Here is a 25,693-nt window from a genome sequence, read left to right on the forward strand (position 1 = left end):
CAGGAGGATGTTGCGCACTTGAATTTACCTCAGGAGTAAGTGGTCTTGTGCATCCATGCGGTACTGCGTAATGATTTAATTTATGAGGTAGATGTTGTTATTGTCCGTGTCTACGTTGATGTTTGCTTGTTAGACTTAACTAGAATTGATTTAAAGTGTGATATCCCTTAATTATAAATGTACACGTAGCATGATACTAAGTTTAATTTAAAGTTATAGAGGAGGGGGAAACATTGGGAAAACTATATTACTGTTTCAAGATTTGCAGGAAATTTATATTATAGACCAGTAACTTTGAATTTATTCATGTATTGCACCTGTCTGAGTGTCATCCCGTGTGTCGTACCTGTTTCAGTTGAGCATACTGTATTTAAATTTTACCTTGTGTAAAGACATGTAAAATGAGTTACCACTTAATTCAATATACTTTAGCTGTGTATAGGCCTGAGGTTTAAATTATATCAGATTGTTTTGTTTTTTTTCCCCTTTGTTCATTTGCAGAAATAGATTTCCCTCAAAGAGTTCTTTTTTCTTTTTTTTTAAACATGTCATTTGTTCTTTCTAAAAATAAATTTTTGTTGTGTTGTAAACCTGGAGTGCGTGCCTCTGCTGTGCCACTACCTTGACTCTGCTCCATCCATCCAGAGGTTTCTATGTCATACGCACTTTTTATTCCTGATGTAAACAAACCCCCCAAGAGCAATACTCTGTGCTAACACAGGGTGGCGTATTTCTGCAGGCTTAGATCGTGTATTGAGCAGAAAGTTGTCAGAAAGTATTCTTGGAATGAATCGGATATTATATTGGGATGTATTGATGCAGCATTACAGTGTTTGCCCATATAAATGAGAGTTAGTGATTACAAGTATTTATTCTTTTTGTTGCCTCATTACTTTTTTTTGACAGAAGGACGAATCCATGCATTTGTTGCGATTTGGGAAAAAAATGCCCCAAGAACTCTTCAAAACCTCAAACTGGCAGTAGTCAGCTGACCAGTTGCTCTGCTGACTGCCCCAGACGCACAATAAGAGAAAATGTTCAGTTTAGTGGGGGGACAGAAAGGGCTCTAAAGAAATAAATATATTGGAGGATTGAACTAAACAACAAAGTTAAGCCTAGAAATTGAAATTGCTTGCCTTCCGGATAAATAATGTTATTCCTCTTTTCACAGAAGGAAATGAGGTATTACTTCAGTGCAAGGTAAGAGCTGATACACTTCACAGCCGGCAACATCTAGGATGAATGGCAGCAGCTCAGTGTTTGTATCAATTGTTGTCAAAAAGTCATAGCTGAATTGGCCAGTTGCATATTTGCAGGGTGTGGCTCCTGGTCAGCAGTCTTATACATACATACAAACAGTGCAGTTTTATACAAACTTACATTTGAACAGTATCAAAGTGTAATATTTGTACAAAGGTCACTTTTCTCTGACTTTCTCCAACACGGCGACGCCAGAAACTGCTGAGCTGCGTGGAAATGTTTTAATTCACTGTGTTGTATGTTTGACATGTTTCAAAATAATGCCCCGGATTTTCTCAGGACCTGCGGAGGGCAAAGCTCTCCGAGACGCCTTTTTCATCATACAGTTCGTGATGCTGGGACGCATGCTGGCATCCCCAGAGACGGCCTGCTTGCATTCTCCTGAGTGGTAACCGCAAAGCAGGTAATAACAGAAAAAAGATTACATTGTTTTACTTTCAATAAAACACTGTAAAAACACAACACTTTTTTTTTTTTTTGCCTAAATGTATGTGTGGGTGCATTTAGGAGCTATGCCCATTGTTCACAATACAGCCAAAAACAATATCAATGGAGCTCACTGGGCACCTTTCCAAGGGAGAGATTAAGGTTTAGGAAGTGGAACAGGCATGGCTGATAGATGACATGGCTAAAATTAACACACTGCCCGCTGGATGAGGAGCATAAATAGCAGACAGGAAGGACCGGGGCTTGGATGTATCTTTAAAGCTGTCGCGCGTCTCTGTCAGCATAAACACAAACCACTGTCACAGTAAAAACCTCCTATTCTCATTAGAGGCTATTGGCTGCAGTGTGTTGGGGAAAAGCAAGAATGTCAAGTTATCAGAAACCAGTGTCTTTCATGATTGAGCGTGGATTTAGTGGAACCGCCGCAGGCATATGGCGCATTATTCATCAGTTATTTGATAGAGCGTGAGTAATACATTTCAAAATGTAAATCTCATATCCCATCTTCTTAGCAGGGAATGTAAGCGCCAAACACAGCCAAGTGCTAAAGCTTGAATTCACATTTCTTGGTGTCATTGCAGTCGTCTTGAATAGGATGCACATATAGACTGAGGACGTCTTTATCCTAGATGAGCAGGTGGGCCTCCGTCCTCGGATCGATACCCTCAGCATCTACCAGCCTGCTCAGAGCAAACATGCTCTGATCCCTCAGATCCCTTACATTTCCCATATAGCTTCAGGGTGAAAGCTGATTCTTTTACCAATGCTCTCCTTTCTCGGCCCTGTAAGGTGAAGCTGTGGGCTCCATATCCTCCAGCTCCGCTGGGGAATTAGGACATTGCGAGCTACAAGTGCTTTAGGGAAGAAAAATTTACAGCCACATTTAATGTCAGAGGAAAATCTACACTTGTAACTGGAGGATAATGGAAAATTTAAGACATCAAAATAGATTGATGGTTTGTGCGGTAATAGCTCAGCCGAGCCTTTGAAATGTTGTAAAACTAGAAGGTAGCAGCATAGAACATGTAACCATTCAAAACATGACTGAATTATACATTAAGGCATTTGTTGAATGCTTACATTGTCATCTCTAAATAGGTGTGGTGTTGAGCGGACAAAGACAGCAACTTTGTTTACCATTTGTTGACTGAGACAAAGCTTTTATTTCAGTTTAGCATATAAAGGAGACTTTATGCCACAGACAGACCTACTAGCCACAGCCTTGTTGAGAACTGACGAGCTCATAAAAGAGACAAAACCAAGCCTGTTCCTCATCATCGCCCTGCTGGACACTGATTGCAGTCCCGCAGCCATAGCGGTACACAGCCAATACAGTAACACAAATTGGACATATTCAAGACCCACAACCATCATTGTTAATTGGACATTTGTATTGACTCATATCCATGTGATACATCCATTTCAATAATGATTTTCGCAGCGTCATTGTTCGACTTTGCTCTCTAAAAAGTGTTGTTCTTTTCTTTTCTTCCCACAGCTCCAATGTCCGACTTCCACTGCTAATGTAGAATCATCTGATCAAGGTATGTGAACAATCAAATAAAACTGCAAAGAGCCTAATTCTTAAAATAAACTCAGCCAGTGTTTGACTGAACCAAAACTATTTATAAGACAGGAACACAGTCCTTTTAAAGGAGCAGCTACACCCCTGGTTTACATTTACTACAGTCTGCTTGCATAATTATTATACTAGCATGGATGTAGAGTAAAGATTTCACATCATTTTCTAAGGTCCATGATTAGTTTAACTGGATGACTGTATCATTCTGAGTAGGACTAAAGGATAAATGGTGCTCTGCATTTCACTTAGCTGTGGTCGGAAGCACCTAGCACTGAATGAGGAAGTACGCATGTGTAAAAGGCCATCTCATGTTTAAAGTGTCAGAGTGTGGTTGTGACGGTCACCTCATACGTTTTTTTCAATGCCTGCTCCACTCACTGAGTAAGGAACAGCATGTATTCAAGCAAGTCAGAAATCACTACATTAACCAACATATGGCTATTATAGAAGGATCACAAAACAATTTTAAGCAGAGCACTATGAAAATATTTCCTTTGGTGCAGATTTAGAGCTAAGTGGAATCCCTCATTAGACTACTTAAAAAGCCAAAAGACCATCTGAGCGCTTATGCAACTGATACAAAAGCTGGTGATGTGCCTTTAAAACCAGTGGGTTGTCAGGTGATCGAGGAGACTCAGTCAGCTCAGCCTCACAGACATAGGAGCCAGAGTGCGTCTCTAGCCGAGAGCAGAGAGGAGAGCGCCAGAGAGGAGGGCAGCGGAGAGACCCAATTATAAGGGGACGTGGGGGGGGAATGGGGACACAGCAACGTCACAGAGAGGGGGACAGGGAGCCGTGGTGGTAGGGTTCCTTTAACTGCAGTCTGCTCTGCTCACTTGCCTTGTGTGGCAGCTAGCAAGTGTGTTTCTGGCTCAGCTTTAACAAGAAGTTGCGTTGTATAGCCACAACAGTGTTATAAAAGCACAGAGAATTAAGTGCTGCGTCACACTCGGGAAGAGGAATAGCGTGATCATGCGCGCATGTGCACGGCTATGCGTGCGTGTGCGTGCATGCGGGTCTGCTCTGTTCCTGTGTATATGTGTGAGTTCGAAGTAGCAGTCTAATAGCAGTTCTGCTGTTGCAACAAGATGAAAATAAAGAGTGCGTGTGTTTGAGAGGCAAGCAGAAAGGGAGAGAGAGGGAGATACAGAGAGGGAGGGAGAGCAAGTCAGAGAGTGAGAGAGAGAGAGAGAGAGAGAGAGATTTTGGATTAGTTGCTACGTCACTTTTTCATGTCAGGAGAAACAGAAGCTGAGATAACAGAAGCCCAGAGTCATCGAGTTTTCCACCTGAAGTGGACACAATGGTTTCGGACAACCTCGGCTTTCTCCTCTTCCTCTTCCTCCTTGGTAGTTGTGATCTGCTCTGCCTGTCGTTACTATATATATGTGTGTGTGTGTGTGTGTGTGTGTCCGTGTGTGCTGTGTAGTTCCTGCGAGCTGATATCGGGACTTTCAACATGGATGCTGAAGATGTGACACAGTTTCTCTAGGTCTTATTTTGATTGCATGGTAAGGTGTGTGTTTGGTGGGCAGAGGCGCGGCGAAGGGGTTAACAAAGGAATATTCTGGAGGCTTCTTAATATCACATCGAAGCTCAGTCAGGAATGTTTTGCAGAGAATTATCGAGGTATTCGAACATCGCTTTTTTTTTTGGTTGCCATCATCACCTTAAGGAATATGGACGGTTGTGTTTGTGCAAATGGGTGAATACAGTCGTGCATGGTGCCGTCTGACATATTGTGAAACAGTGTTATACATTTAATACACCATTATACGGGAGAGTGTACGGACGCAGCGGCTGGACGTTACAGCTTCATTCGAAAATCACAGTTCGTAGTTGAATTGAACCAAGAGGGTGATGTTTTATGCCACTACATATGAACATATATGTGTCTGCGTTCGAGCTGTTGACTGCTGGCCTACTTGTTGTGGTAACTCTAGATGGAGTTGAAGGAAAGCGTGAGCATGGAGAGAGAGAGGCAGGCATGTATGAAGGCAGAGCCTGGTTGGGATCCAGCTGTATGTTGCCATCTGACAACAGATCAGCTCAGTGTCTGTGGTTAGTGGCACTTTTGTCATATGATTTGTTTTCGCCCTCCGGGGGCCACTGGGATTTGGCAAAACCCTTCCCAAGACACATTTGTTTCTGCGTAGTTAGGAGAGACAGAGATGGTGACGCAGTCATTTCTGGGCTGGACTTCTCCTCAACCAGTACACAGCTTGTATCGCTCCCTCTTTCTCTCTCTCCCCTCTCTCTGTCTATCTGTTTATCTCTCTATCTGACTCTCTCTCTCTCTCAGAGAAAGGGAGCACCAGAAGGGGCTAAATGTCATGGCTCAGGATCAGAGAGAGAGAGAAAGGGAGCAAAGGAGGAGAGAGAAATTGAGATGGTGAAAGAGAGAGAAGTTGTTTACCTTGCTCTCTTGGTGACTCTGCTTTGGCTTCTCTCCAGTTCACATGCACTGGACTTCCTAAAGCTGCTGCATCACGGGCCATCGTGCCAAAAGCTGGGTTCTCATTGGATGGGAGGAGCTCCCCTGGCTCCACACGCTGCACAGCAATGCTTTATTGGCTCAGTACAAGCAAACAGCTGGAGTCTAACATCTGATTGGTTGAGAAGCACTGTTCTCTTACACAAAAGGTTTTGCAGTTGCAGAAAGACTTTTCCATGGATACATGAGTGCCATGTATGTTCACATAGGCTAATATGTTAATTGCTAATTGCTTGTTAGCCAGGAAGTTTTTTTCTTAAAATAGTGACTGTGTGGGGTTAGAAAGCTTGTAGGTGATGAATCCATATCGTTTAGTAATAGAACATCACAGCCTGTGAATCTTTTGTGAAGTGATTATCATATATTTATCGTCTAGCCATTGCTCACATATCTGCTGTACATTTCTATCTTCTATTGCAGCCTAAGGCCTTGGTGCCAGAGATTCCTCATAGTTTTCTGAAAAGAGCTATGAAACGTGTGCGGAAAGCAGAGACAGCGGTCTGTACTTAACTGAGCAGGTGCTGACGAATTCTACGGAAAAGAGCTGCTGAAGTCGGACAGAGTCGAATACATATTTGTTTATTTGATGGCCAATATGCCCCATGTGCTTACCTGTAGACAAATTTCACTTTTTTTCGCATATAACTTGCTGTGCACTGACCAAAAGAGTCTCTAGGTTGCACCAGCAGTGAATCATATTTGGACGTGAACCATTCAAACATTGTCTCCATTTGTCTTAAGTGTTCATACTGGATTACACAGTCCCTTACAGGAACCTCCCTAAACTATCGACAGTGGAAGGGTATAGCAAACAATGGGGCCCGTAAAATAAAGTGTTACCCAGCCCTTCCCGTTCACTCTGAACTGTCAATAAAGGCAAGCTGCATAGCGTGCATGCCCGACACACTCTATGATTAGAGTGCCAGCCGTAGGAGAGATTTAAATCCCTAAATAAGGGAGGTTCTCTCTTTCTCCTGGCTGGAAGTCCAATGTCCAAAAGATGCCACATTTCTGCGATGATGCAAGAGCGTGTGTGGCTGCCCGCGGTCTGCATTGCAGCTCCTGCTCCTACAGTCAGCGTCTTTCTCTCTCACTCTCCCTCTTCTAAATGTGCTGATGGTATAACATACTGTATACTATCGCTGCCTATTTGTTTTTCCTTTGTAAAGATGATTGTAAAGAGGAAGATGATTGTCAGCAAAAAAGCGCTGGAGCCCGAACTCTCGCAGACGCTTCACCACTATTGGGGGGGGGGTCATTCCTTATGAATGAGTTAACACAACAGTAAGTTAGTCTACCAGTTGTTGTAGGCTACACATCAAGGAGAAATAGTTTTTTTGGTTTCGACGATAAGCTGTATTGTAACTTGGGAGTATTTGTTTGATTTGTTGAAAAGTACAACTGCATGCCAACATATTGCTTGTCATGCATGTTTCAGTGCAGTTTACTCATTCAGCGATTTTGCTGTGAACATTATATTCCTATTTCTCTGAAGATCAGGACCGCTGTGAGGATATTCACCCCCCACGGTTTCCCCAGGGTGCTTCACAGTTCCTTCCTGATTCTGTCGGTGACCACTCTCCGTAAGGCCTCCTGTCCCTTTAAATCTTTTATAAGCATTACACAACAGGTCCAGTGGCACACAAGCAACAAACAACCCGAAAAAGAAAACTGACAGGGTTGGGTTGAGCCGGCCAGGCGAAGGAACCAGACACCTACAGACAGACAGGCCGCCTCATCAGATCCGTCACTGTGGCTACAGTGAAAACACACACACACACATACGTAGTGAAGCCTTATACACCGTCACACGCAAAAACAGCCCAAACAACAACAACAGAAAAATGGCTTAGCCTGGTCCATCTGAAGTCTGATAAAGACTTGAGGACGGTGGGGATTTTGTCCTTCCTCTTACTGCGAAAATCAAAGTAAATCGCATCTGATGTTTTGTGGCTATGCTTCCCTGATATGGCTTTAATCAGTTTCAAGACAAGTAGTATTTGTGGGAGTTGTCACTGTAAACACAGAGAAATGAAGGCAGACTGTGTGTGGGTGTGGGTTCTGGAGGGACAAGAGTGTTTGAGGCAAGACAATGAATCGCCAGTGGTCCCTCTCACCTGCACGCAAAGAGTAACAGACAGCAGGAAGACAAGAAGGCTTATTCACATTTGGGTAGTTTTGTACTTTGGAGCACTTGGCAACAAGTCAGTGGACTGGCCACTACCTGTCCTTCTGCCCCACCCTCTCAGTGTATTGTAGCTGCACGTCTGCGTCATGGCTCTCTCTGCCAGCGGCTGACTGCCACTTCCTTGCTTTTTCCCCTCGTAGCGGCTGGAGAGCAGCGCGCCATCACCCTCGCCATTCTACCGAGCACCAGAGGGGCGAGGACTCACCGAGGTCTGTCCACACACAGAGCTGCAGGTGAGCCTGTATGTGAAAGACATACAGTGGCAGTGCTTTGTGTCTGTTCTTGTTTGGCCCTTCACACATCCGCGAAAGCTTGGATCAAATATCAGATCAGCCGTGTGGGCGTGCTAGAGAGAAATAGATTGAGAGAGAGAGAGAGAGAGAGAGAGAGAGAGAGGTGTTCTGGTGTTTTCTCAGTGGTTTTCCATTACATCTCACTCTCTCCCTCTCCCTCTCCCTCTCCCTCTCCCTCTCCCTCTCCCTCTCCCTTCATCTGCTCCCCTCCTCTCTCCTTTCTGGCCTGAAACAGGGCAGTGAACCAAACTTCTTTGCGAGTGCGAGCATGAGGCGAAACCATCCCAGAGAGCTTTACATTTGAGGTGTCTGACAAGATGCTGCCAGGCTTCCCTGGAAGATGATCTTGGTCCAGTCAAAAAACAAGGTAGAGACAGACCCAATTTGAAGCTTACTTTGCATATTACTAATTCAATGAGATGCATCAGCAACCAATGAGCCATTGTTCAGTTAAGTAATTGTTCTATTTGCACATAGTAAGGCATCTGAAGACTTAATACAATAATGGCTGTAACAGCTGTTATCCCTATAGTGTCCTCTCTCAGATTTTATTGAAGTCCACTTTCCCAACTGAAAGCAGGAACCAGTGTAGCATCCTATTGTGATTAAATGTCATGCATATAGTATCTCTGTCTCGTGGTCGTGGCTTAAATGCAAAAAAATCACACCTGCGAACAGCATGCAGTGGATATTGTCTGCATATACATACAATTAGTTGCTATCAATAGTTCCATTAGAGACGTTTTTCTCTTTGTGGACAAAACGCAGACGTAGCTAAAGAGAACACGCTGCATGGGATTAGATTACGGGGATCTCTCATCGTTCCGATCTCTACTCCCACAACATGTTTCTGCCCCTTTAAAATTCCAATAACGGAAATAAACATTCCCATGTGCTGCCGTCTCCTAAGTCTGGGCTTCCTCACATCTACAGTACGTATCGCGGGCATTATCCGCATTAATTACAGCACACGCAGATATCGAGCTACGCGTTCGTCTTCCACTGCATCTGTTCCCTTTTGTTCTCCGAAATATCTTCTCCGTTTCATTCTGTGTAACTGAAGTGTTTCTGAAGTCTCTGAAAAGGATCCATAACCACGTCCATCACAATGGAGAATCACTTGGTCTCGCTTCTTGTCTCAACAGCTAATTGTTTTCCGCTATTCTCTGCGATTATTACATGTGTTATTTTCCATTGTCTTTCTAGATTCAGTGCGCCGCACATCACAGGAGGATGTCAGAAGTGCCCCCCTTGGAAGCTGGTTTCAGATGGTGGCTTAGAGTATTGTCATCTATCTAGCACCATTTGAAATCAGTGTTCTTGGGGTGGGAAGTGTTTGGCACTGGCCAGCAACAGGCAGCTGTGACGCGTCACCACAGGCGTCCAGAGATAAACTCCAGAGACAACTTCACAGGGGAAGTATCCCTTCCTGAAGCACTTCTCAGTGGGCCGCAAACCACCGGGTCTACAGTGATGTTTTGACAGCTCAAGCTCTTTGTCCTCTCTCCAAGGTTGACCGATTTCTTTTGGTGTTCAGAGTCTGCTTTTGTTTCTAGCACCATTTGAAATCGGTTACAGTGAAGGACAGATCTCATCCTACCTTGAGGAGGATTTTACAACTAAGCTGCGCTCCTTATTTTGCTGACGATGTATTGATCGTAGTGAAATTTTTGTCACATTTCTCTTACGAGCCTCTTCTCCATCAAACCTGGATCTTTCATTGATATCTTGACCCATGTTTGCAGTGCAGTGTTCACATCCTGTACTGAGGTAAAAGTAACAATACCACAGTATATAAATATATCAATATTAAGTGAAAGTATTATTAGCAAATATATTGTTTTGTATGCGAAACTCGAGTGGCTGAATGTGCGACATCCCAGCACGGGATGTTTGTCTGCCAACTTGATGAAGGGATCAGTTGGAACAGTTTTCTAGACCGCGTCTAACCCACAAGGTGGCGCTGTAACATCAAATATTGGAGGGATTCTTTTCTTATTGTTCTCTACCCACAGATAGCATTTCAAATGTATTTAGAGTAGCTACAGACAGCCATTTTAATTAGCGGTTTTAAAGGATGTTTTATCTCTTATAACTGAAAACATTAAGAACATCTAGGCCTCAGTTGGAAAAGTACAGTATGTCCATAAGTGAATTATTTTCAGCATTTATTGGCCTTGAAGATATTTTTTTCTATTGCTCCACATCATATCGATAGTAAAGACACTACAGATTACTGTTGTATATTAAGTTTAGATCCATACTAGCCATACCTGTACAATGGCTGATCGATTATGTGGGTAAAATTAGTCTGGGATCTAACTTCTGTAGAAACTGGATATAAAATCATGTGCTGCAAGTTTTATATTCAGTATTTGATTATTAAAAACACAAGTCATTGTCTATGTTGTTTCTCCCTCTCTGTAAGCCAACTTCTCGCTCACTGCATTTGAACATATACACAATATATGCAATAACTGAATATATAGCTGCAAGCTAAATATATATTTCTATATGCATTTTCACATGAAGTACACCGAACACACTGGTGGGTCTTCATTGTCTGGTAATGGTTTTATTTCTTTAATTGATTACAAAAAGGTAGTGCCAATATAAAAGCAGTTTTACCGCTTCCTCAAAACAACACAACTTCCAGAGATGTTCTGACACAAATTATAAATCAATAAATAAAAGATAAAAAGCCAAGCAAGTGCAAATCTTTCAGAGATCACATTCTAACAATCTTTTGTAACCACACGCACAATGTCTTTGTCCTAATACTTTTTTTTTTTTTTTTTTTAAACATTCCTCATCTTCTTTTGGTGTCAAACTGACAAATAATGTGGAGAGAAAAAAAGACTTGATACATTTTTCAGGACAAACTTAAACTTTGTGCAGCTACGGGGCACAAAAAACAATGCCAACATTAAACACTGCCAATATTTTAGCATATACATTTAAGCTACAGCCCACAATTAAGCCTCCATTAATAACCTCCCAAAAGGGTTTACGATTTATGCATTTCACACGCAAACCTACAAGTGACACACAAGACAAAACGCTTGGCTTTTTGCATTAAGGCATATGGAATATGCCTAACTGTCAGGCACTATGTTAGGGACTGTTTCACAGATCCCACTGTATAATGATGGACGTTGGATCTAAAAGACTGGAGGATTGGTTTAATGGCCAGGAGCCAGCTGTATTTAAGGAGAGCCAAGCAAATATTCTTTACTGATTTTGCTTATTTAAAGCAATCAGCGCAAATGAGCTATAATGGCTGAGCTGAGCAATAGTGCAAGTGTCAACGTTGAGTTTAAACCTCTGATAAGTGAAATCTTGTTAGCCCATCATTGTAGCGTAGAAAAATTGTTGTAACGTAAAGACAGACGGCATTACTGGAATAAATTATGCAGAGTATGAAGAAAGTAGTTTAAGTGAGTGAGTGACCTAATCAAAAATTATTGTCAAGGCTTCAGAAGAACCACTTGAGGCATAAGCTAATAGTTGAACTCAGTTCGCCGATTCTGAACCACAGACGGGCACTCAGATTCATATTCCACAATCCTATGCCATCCACAGGCACGCGGACAGCATAGATACAATCAAAAGAATAATCCAGTGGCGTTCCTCTTCTCAACCAGTAATTTTCAGATCCAGTAATGTTGGACTAACAGGACTACGGCACTTACTACAAAAAAAAAAAAGGAAGCAAAGACACAAAATCGAAATTAGACAAATTTAGACAAACTGTAACAACCTCTGCAGCCCTGTGAAAGAGGAAAAAATGAACTGTGGAGGGTTTAAAATGAAGAGGCAGAAAGTTATCCGACATGTTAGTTAGCCCAGGATACTATGTTAGAGGGAAGAAGAATATTGTGAATGTTAATAACACATCATAGGCACACAGTATAAAATCTAGAAGCCTCTGCCTACATTGTCACATATTATTCTTGATCATCACATTGGTATCTGCTGATTTGGCACTATGGAGTTAAAGTGTGCTTAGTGGGCCATCTCCTTACCGAGAGTGCTACTCCCTCTTCGTCTTTTGTAGCCTCACTGTCAGGGTAGCTTTTCCCAGCTCTGTAATCCAATATCGACTGGTCAACATTACTGCTAATGTGTGTGACCAGGCACACAAGAAGCAAGGAGAGCTTGAGGAAGTCTAGAGAAAGACGACTCTTCAGCCACAAGACTAGAGGCCAATCATACACAAAGAGTACCTCACACACACACACACACACACACACCAGGCCGGTCTGTTGCTATCCATCTGTCTTTCACAGACAAAATATCCAAATTTGAATGGGCGTTGCTTTGAAATGCAAAATTTTACCTGCTCATTTCTAAGAGCAGAAATCAACAGGTGACCACAGCAACATCAAAGACTGACGCTGGTTATTGAATGTGGAGTTTAAACGGTTATTATATTTGTCGTGGCCTGGTGTTCGACGACTTGAAATCAGGTTATTGTAAAAACACACACACAAAAAAAATAATAAAACTCACGAATCAATGTTCACACAATGCGTGTGTTCTTCACATTATTTACAATAATAAAGTGGAGAACACACACCTCATCTGAAAGAAGAAAAACTATAATACCACCAAATGCTCTGTTGTCACATTTTTATCATATTGCTTTGACTAACGTCGATAACCAAAAGTTTAAGACGGTCATATGGGCGCTAAAGGCAAACTCAGTTGCTTTGGATTGGCTGTCCAAAACGTGGAGTTATACAATAAAGCATGTAAAATAAATGTGACTATTAAATGACTAATAAATGACATTGGGTAAATTATGAGCCCGTTTCCCTTTAAAGGGAAATAGGTTTTCTTTCTATGGTACATGGCTGATACATGTGGGGAAAGATCTCCTTAGAGATTACCCATTTATATCATTTGGAGAGCTTAAAGTTCTCTATGTGATATCTCAGCATCTCAGACTAACACAAATGTGCGCTGATGACCAAAACAAAGGACGGAGGTGCTCAGATTACAACACACACACAAACTCAGTGAGTGTAACCTTATCCTCTGCTCAGGCCGCCATTACTTTTCTGTATCTTTGCATGGAACACAGTCCAGTGCTCTTGATATTATCAATGTCGTGTACAAAACCTTTACAGGACAATTTAATCTCAGTGATAAAGGGGATTTTCCAAGATCTGTCTTTGGGCCGGAGAGGGAAGAGGAAAAGGTGAAGTAGAAGAAAGAGTTTCTAAATTCTCCTCGTACTCTACACTCTGAATAGGAGAATTCAGCAATTTCCTCACAGGGGAGACTCGTGACACATAATCTCAAATGCAGGCCGGCCTGCAAAGGATGTGAGAAGTTTATCCATTCTAACAATCATACACTGTATAGATTTTAGCAACTTTTCTGGCTTACATTGCTGGTGCAGCATGTCAGAAAGGTCTAGTGGAAAGAATGTGTTATTATTCTGTCTGCCTTTGAAGTGGAGTGTTCGACTGTGACTCCTGTTATATCGCACCTGAATCATTTGTATTTTTGTACTAAAGCAAATATTTTGAAATTAATAAAACTTAATGACAAAAAGAAGAAAACTATTCAGTTGCCTTTAGGGCCCAAGTTGTCTAACCGTGACAAACATTGAAGTTTTAGAGCTGGGTGGCTGGGTTTATTAAGTCTTCAATTTTGAGGCACTCTCCTATACAGTAGGTTAGGTATTGCACATGAGCAGGAAACAAAAGGGCGTTTCCTGAAACACAGTTTAAAAATGTGACTCATCAGTGCTTCCTATTTTGCTGAGATAAAATTAGCTGATTAAAAAAAAAAATATATATATATATATATATATAAATATCAAATTAACTGGAAAGGCAGTTTGAAGGAGAAACTGCAGATTGTTCTTCAACTGAAAAGTGCTTGGCTCGACTTGAAAATCTTTTCAAAAGACATCATGTGCCTTCCGTTTACGCAAGATCAAGACTGCAAAGTTACGCTAATGATTTCTAATTATTAATGATAATCAGTTAGTAACAGCAGCAACCTCCACCACCGCCTGTTGCCAGTTGTTCCTCTCATCCTTTCGTCTCTCCCTTGGGTGTAGCACATGAGATGATCTAAATCAAACATGTAATGTATGACATTATGGCGAACAGAAAAGGAGACAATAAACACAACTGCATACCTGGTCGTTAATGCTTAAAACATGCTGCAGCGCCTATGTTGCATTTGGCTGTGCTCAATATTTGAATCAGCACTTGATTAAAACCTCCACAAGGCACCTGGGGCAGAGCTCTTTCTACTGAGCGACCTAAAGTCCTGCGTAGGAGAGTGCTGCGAGGGCTTGCCGCGGTGCCCCCCTATGACAACGCTGACACTGTGTGGTAGAGGAAAACCTTAACTGAAAGGCCATACAAGTGCACACAATTTCTTCATGCAACACTTAATAACACAGACAGACATGAAAGCGTGGACAGTCTGAAAATGCTGGCTGAACAGAAAGCACCGAGACATGACAAGCAATGACAGGGATCGAGCGCTGTTAATGGCTGGTCTGAGAAGCAAACAAAACCATGTAGAGGCCGTCACAGGTCACAAAGCCGTTTGAAGGGTTAGTGTGCGTAGTTGAATAAAGTGATGTTTTACCCTCGTTTTTTCTTGTTGAATGGTGGGAGTCCATAATAATAGCATCCACACATAGCGCAGGCAGCTATTGCAACGGCTATTTTAATGAGAAAACAAAAATGGAATGGTTGAAGATGATCACCTGAAAAAATGATGAGTGGCCATGAGGCCGACAACCGTAGTGCTGTGTAAATGACACATCCTGTCATGAAAAGGTAATCCCACAAGGCAAAACAGTGACTCAGAAAGGATTGGCTGAGCCTTCCACAGCAAAATGGACATTGGGTGCAAAACACAAACCTTAATAAAGCGACAGAGCGGCACATGCGGCCATTACCATGAGTGTGCTCTGATGGCCGATTGTGTCACTTTGGTCTTATTTGTTATAAGAGCATGATGCCCTCTTAAGAACTCCACAGTCTACTGTAAAATAACCGCGCCGTTCTTCTGAGGCCATCATGATCTTACTTGGGTCAACATAACATTTTTGATCTACAGTTTAAGGATGGAGTTAAAACTTACCAGCCACAGTAAGACCCACTGGCAGAGCAATGTTTGCTTTACCTGGAAAGAAAAAAAAAAAAAAAAACACCAATAAATTAGACAGAATTAGAAAGATCTGCAGTTCAAAATCAACTTCATCTACTTTATCTTACATAAACGTATCAACTAGGGCTGAGCAATGTTTTGAGGAACATTAAGGGGTGGAATATTTATGATGACATAAAGTGCTTACAGTGATATTTAATGTTAGGGCATTTAAAACAGTCAAAGTTTTGTGCAAGGTCAAAGTCAGCAGCACGGCCTCATCTCAAAATATGGAAGCAGTATTATGCAAATATTCCTAGACAGCATTAACATGATCTTTGTAAAATGTATTTGCCAATACCACATTTGTGTGGTAGAAAACTGGTAATTAATCTCATGAATTTATCCTGAAATACTAAATGTGCCTTTTTTTTATTATTATTATTTATTAATTTCATAACATAAATAAAAAAATGGGACATTGGAGTGAGAACAATTGAAGAAAATAAAACAATGGCACTATATTTTTTAAAACTTCATCTAGAAAGCACAGACAGCTACACAATAACTCAGAAGGCTCATTTCATCTAAGGGACTAAATCAATCAGTTATTATTAATCGTTATTGTCATTCATGACTTACCTTTACAATGTGGTAAATCAGATGACCAATTACCATCTATGCCACACGTCAGTGTCTCCTTCCCTTTCATTTCATACCCAGAGCTGCACTCGTATGTCACCGTAGACTTGTATGTATAAGGGGGTGAACCCCCAACCTTGATCGCATGTTTAATAACAGGCTCTTTACACTGAACGTCTGCAGGGGGGAAAAAAAAAAAAAAGAAAATGGAAATGAATACAATTAGTAAAAGCATAAACATATCAACATTAGAGATATAGCTCTTGGTAAAGCAAAATGATGTCACTATTTCAACGTACAGTGTCACGTGTTACTTCAAAACTGTTCCATTCCTTAAAGGTAGGTTACCTTGTAAAAAGTAATATATTGAAATATCAAAACTATAAAGGCTTCAATTTAGCATCACTAAGATATAATTCCACAGCACAAACACAATGACAGCGGTTTGATCACATTCAGTAGCTTTGATGCTGTCAGATAATTCAGGCTTTTAGAATCAATCACCCTAAAAAGGCTTTTATGGCCCAAACAAATTGCACAATTTCATTAACACGCTGTGGGCTTTAGGTGGTTCTTAAGCATCAATATGGACTCTACCTTTTGGTCTCTTGGTGGTGGTGGTGGTGGTGGTGGTGGGGGTGGGAGGTTTAGTTGGGACAACCACTTCTGTAAAAGCATAAAGGGGTAAGACGTAAGAGGAATTGCTCACTTGACATAAATACACTTATTCTCCGTTTGTGAACAAAACAGCAAAAAAATTCAAATGCTAACATATTACACAGCAGCACGGTCGCATCTGAAAGGCATCTCAAGTACAGAGGCAATATTTCTGATCCATTTCTGATATTCGTGTTAGAAAATGCGAAGAAAATGACAGGTCATAAAAATTGTGCAAAAGGTGTTTCAAACAGTGCTATAGTAACTTCCTGGGTTGTGAAACTTCATTTAGCGAACACTTAGCAAAAGAAGAAAAAAAAAAAAAATACCACAACCACAGACATCTCTTAAGATTAAGCTAATCACATGAGTGGATTAGAATAACATTTTGTTTTTGATCATTTCCAAACACAACTGGTCAACTTTCATTTCCAGACATAAAACAGTTACTGTCATTTATGACTTACTTTGACATGTTGGATATTTAGATGACCACTGACTGTTTATTCCACATATCAGGGTGGACGGTCCCTCCATAACATATCCAGATATGCACTGGTATTTCACCATAGCTTTGAATCTATGCGGGGGTCGAGAACCTTCAATCCACACAGCATTTTCAATAACGGGATCCTCACACTGAACCACTGCAGACAAAGAGAATTTAAAACGAAAATGAATGAAATCATCCAAAATAACCTTTTCCAGTGTGATAGTGTCAGTCACTGCTGAGGTAACATTGAGAAAATGCCGAGAAGGTTTTTAAAAAAATATATATACTTACTGGTACATTTTGGAGGATCAGGCTCAAACATTCCATTTTCTGAACATATCAATGATTTTGGCCCATCCAGTGTGTAATCATTCATCAAACAACTGTACCGTACAACTTCTCTATAGTCATAGCTTTCTTGCCGTGGAGTGAAAGAGCCGCCATCAATGCTAGCAGGTGGATCACAAGTCACCACTGCACAATAAAAAAAAAAAATCATCTGTTAGACATTGTTTGGATTTTGCCATGTGGGTTATAGCAACACGAAGAGATTACTCACCTTCACATACAGGCAGCCTTCCTTTCCACCCCTTGTCTCCACAAAAGAGTTGATTATTACCAACCAATCCGTAGCTAATTATGGAATTAAAAGAAGACGAAAAGAAGAAGAAAAAAAAGACGTTTGACTTTGGATAACACATTTAAACAAGGATATGTGTTAACCCTTGCATTTCACATGACAACACCTTTTTTTGATTGGGAAATATAACAATATAACATAATGGGTGCTGACATTTTAGAGTTAAAATACGCTACTCTCAATTGCAAAATGAATTCCTCAAACATAAGCTGTCCATCACAGTTGTCAGTTCATTACTAACCCAGGGTCGCAACTGATCACAACTTTATCACCAAATTCAGTCCCTTCGGAATAATCAAAATGTCCATTTGGCACTTGTCCAGCAGGGCCACAGTTCTTCTCTGGAAAAAAAAAGGAAACTGATTAGGGTAAAAACTCCTTTAAAATTCATCAAGCATCTATATGTTGGATACTGGCAGTTTAAACTGGTGATGAAATACTGCAGCTATTAGGAATTTGAATGTAAAAATAAAGTGCCAATATTCACTCCTGCATGTCAGCCTCAGAGGACTCCAAGTGCCAGCAGTACAAGTAATGACTGCTGGCCCTGCAGCCAGGTAACCAACAACACATTCAAAAGTAGCCGTGCTGCCATCTGGGAATGTTTCCTGTTGATTGTGTTCATCCTTCAAAAACATGTTGGGCCCTACGGTGGGTTTCGGACAGTCTTGAGCTGTTAGGAAAAGTAAAGAAGGAGGGAGGGATGAACACTAGTGGCGAGGACAAGTTAACCCAACACCAAACACCAGCTTGTATAGAAACACACATACTGTGAAGATTATCCACACAGACACTCACCTTGAGCAGTGATGACAAAGCCCAGACAGCTCAGAAGTAGGAAGTAAGTGTCGCCCATGTCGGGATCTGACAAGTCTGGCTGAAATCAATGAGCTCTTTCTAGCAAAAAAAAACAAAAAACAAACGCAAACATGAGTGAGACTATCAGAGTGATACCTTGGTTAAGATGGTCGATAATAATTGTTCTGATTACGCCAGAATAACGAGTATCCGAGAGAGCGATACACATCTAATCTCAAATGTATGTATTTTGGTGACTGGCTAATCTTTAAGGTAAATGCGCTCAATCTTGTCCTTCGTCACTCAAGTAAGAAAACCTCACGCCAGACTCCATTCAAAATCCGTCAATTTGAGCCAACTACCGTGACAGCGCTTATCTAGCTAACTATGCCGAGCGACTTCACAACTTGTCTGAAGCGATAGTTTCGACTGTCAAATTCGGCACACATTTTTAAATAAAAGAGTAACGCAAATGTGCCGGTATATCACTAAACTATTAGCTTTCAAAACCCGATAAGTTACGGGTGCTGCACCCTCCCTTCCTCTTCCAACCGAACACACCGTGGGCGGTAACGCTTCACGGAAAAACTAACGGCGTCAGCCTAAAACACTACCTTTAATGTAAATACTATTTATGCCGAATATTTCGGTAGATCCTTGGGGTGAGAACTGTCTTTAACCGAGCGTCTGAAGTTGCGCACATCGCATGCATTATAAAATTCCTGACATCGCTACGGAAGCTCTGAACTCAGGCTGGTTAGCTAGATATCAGCTGTCAGCTAGCTAACTTAACATCAACAAACGTCGTTAGTGAGACGTTATTTCAGGCGCGGTAGTGTGTTCCCACCGTCCTGTCTTCGGCTAGGCCTGGCGGTGCAGTTTCTAAAGCGTCGGGTACATTAGTAACCTACCAAAACGTGTTGGATCACGGTGGAGGTTGGAGGCTCCCTGACAAAGAATTTTGGTTCCTTCTTTACGGCTGTGGTTCTTCGCCGGAAATGGGCGTGGTGTAATCAGCAGTGACGCATAGCGTGTCCTTAAACCAAAGTCACAGAGCCAACAACAGAGTGTGCTCCCTGACCGTGAACTTTGACTTTAGTTGAAATAGAGATTAAACTAAACATGAATCACGATTTAGGGCGGGCTCAAGAAAACTCCACAAACACATATTAATCAATACTGTTTCTGCAATCATCAGGACTGCACATTGTGCAGCAACCTGTCCTAAATAACAGTTAATACATGCTGCATCAAGATCAAGCCTTTTAAGCATTATTTGCTTTTTGCATTATTTAGCTGTATTTGGCCATGTTACTGCACCCATTTTATTAAGCCATGGGCAACTGCCAGCAAGCCACCCTCCTCAGCACCTCCTTCACCCCCCACATGCTGCCAGCACAGATCACTAGACTAGAAAGAGGGCCTCACTGTTGTGATGTCCCTACGGTGAACGTGATTGTGTTCCGTACATTTTACTTTGTAAACCATACATGGGCGTGCCTGGCATGTTTTCTGATGGCCGGTTACAATTTGCCGTACTTTCAAGTATAACAATGTGGCCCATCAGACGAGGCATTCATACAGTGTGATGTAATAAGCCTAAACCGGGTGGAGTCAATGCGAGGAAGTGACGTACTTCCCACTGAACAGAAAGTTCTTAGTCTATTTCAGAAATGTTCCTTGTTGTCTCCTTCCCCTGAATCACATGAAAGGACCACCAAAATTGTTGAACTGTAAAGGCAGGAATTTTACAGAATCTCCTTTTCCCTCTTTTATTTCACCACTAAGTTCTTAAAAAGGCTACAGGACTTTGGTAATGTGGTTTTGGATTTTTATTTGTATTTTTTACTGAGGGGTTTTATTTTTGATCGTTTTGATGTTTAAATTCCTGATTTAACTTATTTCAGAATAGTCTGAGAGTGACAGACAATTTCTACAATACAATGTTAGCGATACTGACTCAGGGATCAGGGAGCACTTAAGATATTCATCTGTCAACACTTGGAATTTCAAATGAACTTATTTCCATGCCATAAAAACCTCTCACTGCTGATTCATTGTTTGTAGTAGAGACTAGTGTCCAGATATGGGGGTGAGGTATTTGCACTTGATTCAAATTCTAAAGAAACCCTCCTTCTTCAGCACACAGGCCTGCATCACTCATCCCAACATTTCCAGTCCCTACAACAGCAAGCTTTACATATTTTTCACATTTTTATTTACACGCGCTCCTTCATCGGCTTGTCTTTCAAACTTACACTCATGTACGAATTAAAAAACAGCCAACGTCCTCAAAGTCATTACTTCTGCAAGCTGGTGTGAACACGAAGGATATAAGGGGCACGCTTTCTTGTGGTCAGGATCTGTGGGTTTGGCCTTCCTCTGTGAAATACGTCTTCATTTCGAAATGTTCTGTGGTATGACTTGTTCACATGCAAGGATGGGCCGAAAATAAACATTACTGCATTTGCTTGATAAGAAAAAGGTAAATGGAATGTTCACATATCACAGACCAACGCCCAGTTTCCCTTTTATCATCAGTCACGGTCACTCCCTGCTGGTGTGAAAGCTCTGCACGCTTCATGAAATTAGTTTCATTTCTCTATGTGAAATTACAAATGCAGTATTATTATAGTATCATTTGATAAACACATAGTGGCAGATCATTCCTTTTTAACCCCTTTAAAGCTTATATTGAATGGAAGGCCTGGCGAGGCAAGCAAGGGCCTCAGATGACCTTTGTGTGTATGTGTTGATAATAGCATTCAACAGACTGATAAACGTATTGACGTATACCATGACCCAGACTCTCCTCAGACTATCACATGTTGTCAGAGAGCCTCTGTAAACTAAGAGATCACCGAAAATCTCTAGGTCACTGAGCCATTTGCCTGTAACAAAGTTACCTCGTTCTTCTGGCATGTTTGTGTCTTTCTTTTGTACATTTGAGGAATGAGCACAGAAAGCTCAGTAAGAACGCAAAAGAACCCCAACGGAGCAATGTGTACCAAAATGGCACCCCTGTCCATGCCCTGAAAAAAAAAAGTACTTGATTACTGACAAACACTTTTTTTTAGGTATGTTAATGAATGTATTTCATTTCAGGCCCCTTTAAATGCGCAGTTCGGTCTAACCTGCTGAAAAACACATCTTCAGTTTGATTGATTTGTAAAGAGTGGTTTCTTGTGTCAGAGGAGGTTTTCATGGTAGCTTGGCAGGTAGTCAGAGGTGGAGTTTTGGCCGTGGTGGTGCTCATTCTGTCTGCACAGTCATAAATGGGTTGGCCTGGTGAGTTAAAAGACAAACATTTCTTTTATGAACGTGCACTTTGTACAATAGTGATTTCACAACAGCCTCGAAACAATTGCGCTCCACCAGTACATTCCATAGTTGTAATGTATTATATATTCCTGTTTAAAGCCCCTTTGTGTAGCATTTTGAGTGTGATATTTTTTTTGTTCATAGAGAAATGACTCGTGTTTGTGTCCTTGGTCAGATCCGTGGGGTTGATGAGTGACAGAGACGGTATGCACAGCTGGACCACTAGAAGTCGCCAAAGTCAAATTCTACACACAAGGGCTTTGAATCTTTGTAAACAATACCCCAGCAATAAGCTTTACTTTAATCAAAGCCACAGCGAAATGCCATAAAAACATCCCTGCATGCCATAACCACACTCACCTCCCATCACGGTTTCAGAAAGCACATTAATGTTAATTAAACTTTCCTACATAATAGATGGAGCAAAGCAATTCAAAGAGATTCTGGGACTTTTTCTTGTGAACTATTATGATCGTACTTGTAATGTCTTAAAATCTTTACCTGTAGTGTCTTTTTTGTTGTATTCTTACTTGCTGTGTAATGATAATAAATTTGAATCCAAATATATTCTGTTATAAAATGTCGATGTTCTATGATGCATTATGGCAATTCATAGAATCAGTTGTGTTGTGGAACATTTTGACGGTACTGATAAAATATCATAAACAAAGGCTTTATGGAAAGTGTTAGCAATTCTTGCATTGATATTTATAGGAGAGAATACAACATCACATCTGTACTTACCCTGCATATCAATGACATAGATACAGCTGCTGTCTGCATGCTTCAGAACCTGCACAGAGAGGACGTCACTCCTCTGACTGCTTATGCGGTTACTGCCAACACAGTGATAACTGCTGTCCTTATCCGCTGTGCTACATTGTAGGTATAAGTCTGATGAGTGGTAAAGCAGGACGTCCTTGTGGTCAGTGTTTTGATACCAGGCGTAATGAACGCCCGTGCCCTTTGTACAACCACAGCGCACTGTCACTGGCTGCCCCCAGCATGTCGGCCTGTCCGCCAGAGAGCTCAGGGGCCACAGTCTGGGTTTAGATACTGGAACTGGCACAAAAAAAAGCAAATGATACATTTGAATTCATTCAGCTTGACACTATACATGTCCAAATGCAGTCCAAAAATGTTGGTAATATTGTGACAGTCATGTACATTCAATTCCAAACTAATCAATAAAAGCTTCTGTTTTATTCTTACCTTCAGTGATAACTACATTAACTGCTGTCATGATGTCAGCATATATTTTATCAATCCCAACCCAGTACACTCCAGTGTCGTCCAACTGGAGATTCGTGACTTTCACGTACAGGCCTCGTTTTCTTATATCTACTATGTGAGACCTGTGTGAGTTTTTAGCACCACCTTCTGAATGCACCAGGATCTCACATGTGCTTTTGGAGTCCCCTCTGCACCAGTACTTTTTATTGTACAGGAAGTGGGTTGTGTCATACTTGCAGGTGAGAATGAATTCTCCTCCGATATGTGCCGTGATCTGCTTTTTATCACACTGGAGCTGAAGACTTGCTGAAAGACAAGAGTCCAATCAGTGTTAAACTTTCAATTTCATTTTCAGCTGATTTGATTTTTGACCTTGGAAACGTTGCAAAGATGTGTAAAACCAACACTGGGTCAGATGCAAAAAAAGCACACAGTGGTTTTCAGGTGTTAACTTGTGAAATATTTAAATATGTCATCATATAACATGTAAAAATGGTTCACATAAACATATCCAAAAATCATACACTTATATCAAAGCAAATACACATTTGCAAAAATGTATTTGCTAAAGTATGCTTGTGTTCAAATATAGTACAATATTTACTATAGTGTATTTACAAGAATATTAAAGATTCTCACATCTGTTTTTAGCTTTTCACTTTCCGGTTACTTATTATTATGATACAATTATTATTACTCTTTATTTTATTGAGACAGTTATATGCAAAAAAAATGTCCGAAATGGACATTTGAATTTCATTTTCATTTTCCGAAAGGAAAAGAAAATGCGTCATCATTTACAATAGGGTACAAAAGGTTGTGGTGGTTACTCAGCAACAAGTGAAGAGCAAATCAAGCGCAGCACCGATAATTAAAGAATAGTTACTGAGTAGTTCCTCCCAAAGTCCCAACTGAACTGGATAAGAAAGCTTTGAGGTTTCCGGCACCTAAAATCTCCAGTCTGACCTTCATCTTCAGAACATTGTAATCCTGACCAATTTTAAAGCTATGTTGAAATCTATTAAATCCTGATTGTCTGAGTGCAAATGTTTTACTTTGAACACTTAAATATCATTCAAATCTGTGTCTTTTTACGTGTTTTTGTGTTCATTTTTATAAAAAACGACGTGTTGCTGCTGTTCCTGGCCAGATCTCTATTGTAAAAAGATCCCTGATCTCAGTTGGACAAACTTGGTGGAATAGAGGCTAAAAAAACACCTGAATCAAGGACTATAGAGTTAGTAACTTTTAAGTTACTAGAGAGCAGACTGGGAAATACTATATTAATGATTTATTATATTATGATTAGCTCATAAATATCTGTAAATGAAAACACTGAACATTCTCTTCATGAGCACTTGAAAACTAGTAATGAAACGCTCAGCAGTTAGTCATTAGTTACTCTTTTGTGCATCCCCAAGTAAAGTGGTACATCACACTGAGTAGTTACTAATTAATCTCATTTCATGCATTCTTCTACTTTCTTACTTCATTCCACATTATTTACTTATTCAATATGATTTTTCATCACTGGTTCTTCAGTAACATCTCAATTTTGTGTATTTTGTGTATTGTAAGATGTTACCAAAACCAAATATTATAATAAAGAGGATTAACACAATTAATGCAGATATATAAATCATAGCCTACTCACCATGAAAAAGCATAATCAGACACAGTGTCTTCATTTTGATGTGAACACTGACACTCAGGATGCTGCAGAGACGGACTGTGGTGAACGCAGTTTCCTGTACCTGTCATGTGGGTTACTGATATGCTTTTGCGTGTTGTTGTGCCCAGAGCACATACATTGCACAGTTAAACCACATTTATTTCAGATTGTACCACTTTAAAAGCCCTTGTAGTGCCTCGGTTTTATAACCATGGCAACTGATTTTTCAATATTGCAAAGCATCTTGGTTTGACTTGTTCTTCCACCTTTGAGATGATAGTGTAACCATTTCATTTGGCCACTTAACTTGTCAGACATTGTTTCTATACGCAGTAACAGACTTGATGCTATCTGATGGTAACAAAAGCACACAGGCCATTAAAGTGAACTGAGCCACACACAGACATGTCAGAGAGGCGATTTATCAAAAAGCCACTAGAGGTCACCATGCTACTGGTTTAGAGCTTAACACTTGCTGAATGTGAGGTACGATACATTGTCGTCATGGCATATCTGATAAGAGGCATTCTTTCCTCTCCTGTAACTGAGGCAGAGCCGGCTGCCTCCTCTCACATTAACTGCTTGTCAGCTTCTTAAGCCTCTTCTCAGCACGTTTTTCTTACCTCTTGAATCTTTATATCATCATAGTTGCTGTATAGGATGTGCTTATACATATATGTTATATTATTCTTCTTCATGCTCTTATTATTAACACATATAATGAAGGGAAATCTTGTACCATGTGCCATGAAGCTGAGATTCTCCCATTGCTCTTTAAAACCTACTGAAGTAAAATTCCAAACTGAACAGCACTACCAAAATTACAGTCGAGTTTTACTAGAAATGTC

The 25,693-nt window shown here is 40.8% G+C and overlaps 2 protein-coding genes and 1 long non-coding RNA gene across 6 annotated transcripts; 1 reads left to right on the forward strand and 2 right to left on the reverse strand.

The window, feature by feature from the left end:
- The first annotated feature begins 1,587 nt into the window (after positions 1-1,587).
- LOC139209357 (uncharacterized) lies at positions 1,588-8,198 on the forward strand. Its single transcript, XR_011585209.1, has 3 exons — positions 1,588-1,663; positions 3,206-3,251; positions 8,112-8,198. It is a non-coding gene; the product is annotated as an uncharacterized lncRNA (long non-coding RNA).
- Positions 8,199-10,819: 2,621 nt separating this feature from the next.
- On the reverse strand, positions 10,820-19,604 carry LOC139209371 (membrane cofactor protein-like). Of its 4 annotated transcripts, XM_070839040.1 has the most exons (13): positions 19,531-19,604; positions 18,620-18,718; positions 18,309-18,494; positions 18,063-18,162; positions 17,741-17,814; positions 17,473-17,655; positions 17,156-17,335; positions 16,629-16,697; positions 16,032-16,208; positions 15,384-15,425; positions 14,883-14,958; positions 12,290-12,350; positions 10,820-11,955 (listed from the first exon to the last, which is right to left on the reverse strand). In XM_070839040.1, exons 2-13 carry the CDS (start codon positions 18,675-18,677, stop codon positions 11,953-11,955), a joined length of 1,209 nt encoding a protein of 402 aa, XP_070695141.1. In that variant the 5' UTR covers positions 18,678-18,718; positions 19,531-19,604; the 3' UTR covers positions 10,820-11,952. The 4 variants fall into 4 exon arrangements, with proteins under 4 accessions (XP_070695141.1, XP_070695142.1, XP_070695143.1 ...); XM_070839041.1 differs by lacking the exon at positions 12,290-12,350; XM_070839039.1 differs by lacking the exon at positions 10,820-11,955 and having other exon boundaries at positions 11,962-12,350.
- Positions 19,605-20,919: 1,315 nt separating this feature from the next.
- LOC139209208 (uncharacterized) lies at positions 20,920-24,145 on the reverse strand. The gene is made up of 6 exons (XM_070838841.1): positions 24,121-24,145; positions 23,122-23,479; positions 22,685-22,968; positions 21,754-21,904; positions 21,628-21,651; positions 20,920-20,932 (listed from the first exon to the last, which is right to left on the reverse strand). The coding sequence occupies exons 1-6, from the start codon at positions 24,143-24,145 to the stop codon at positions 20,920-20,922; spliced, it is 855 nt and encodes a 284-aa protein (XP_070694942.1).
- Positions 24,146-25,693: the final 1,548 nt, after the last annotated feature.

Source organism: Pempheris klunzingeri, chromosome 11, assembly GCF_042242105.1.
Source record: "Pempheris klunzingeri isolate RE-2024b chromosome 11, fPemKlu1.hap1, whole genome shotgun sequence".
Taxonomy (NCBI): Eukaryota; Metazoa; Chordata; class Actinopteri; order Acropomatiformes; family Pempheridae; genus Pempheris; species Pempheris klunzingeri.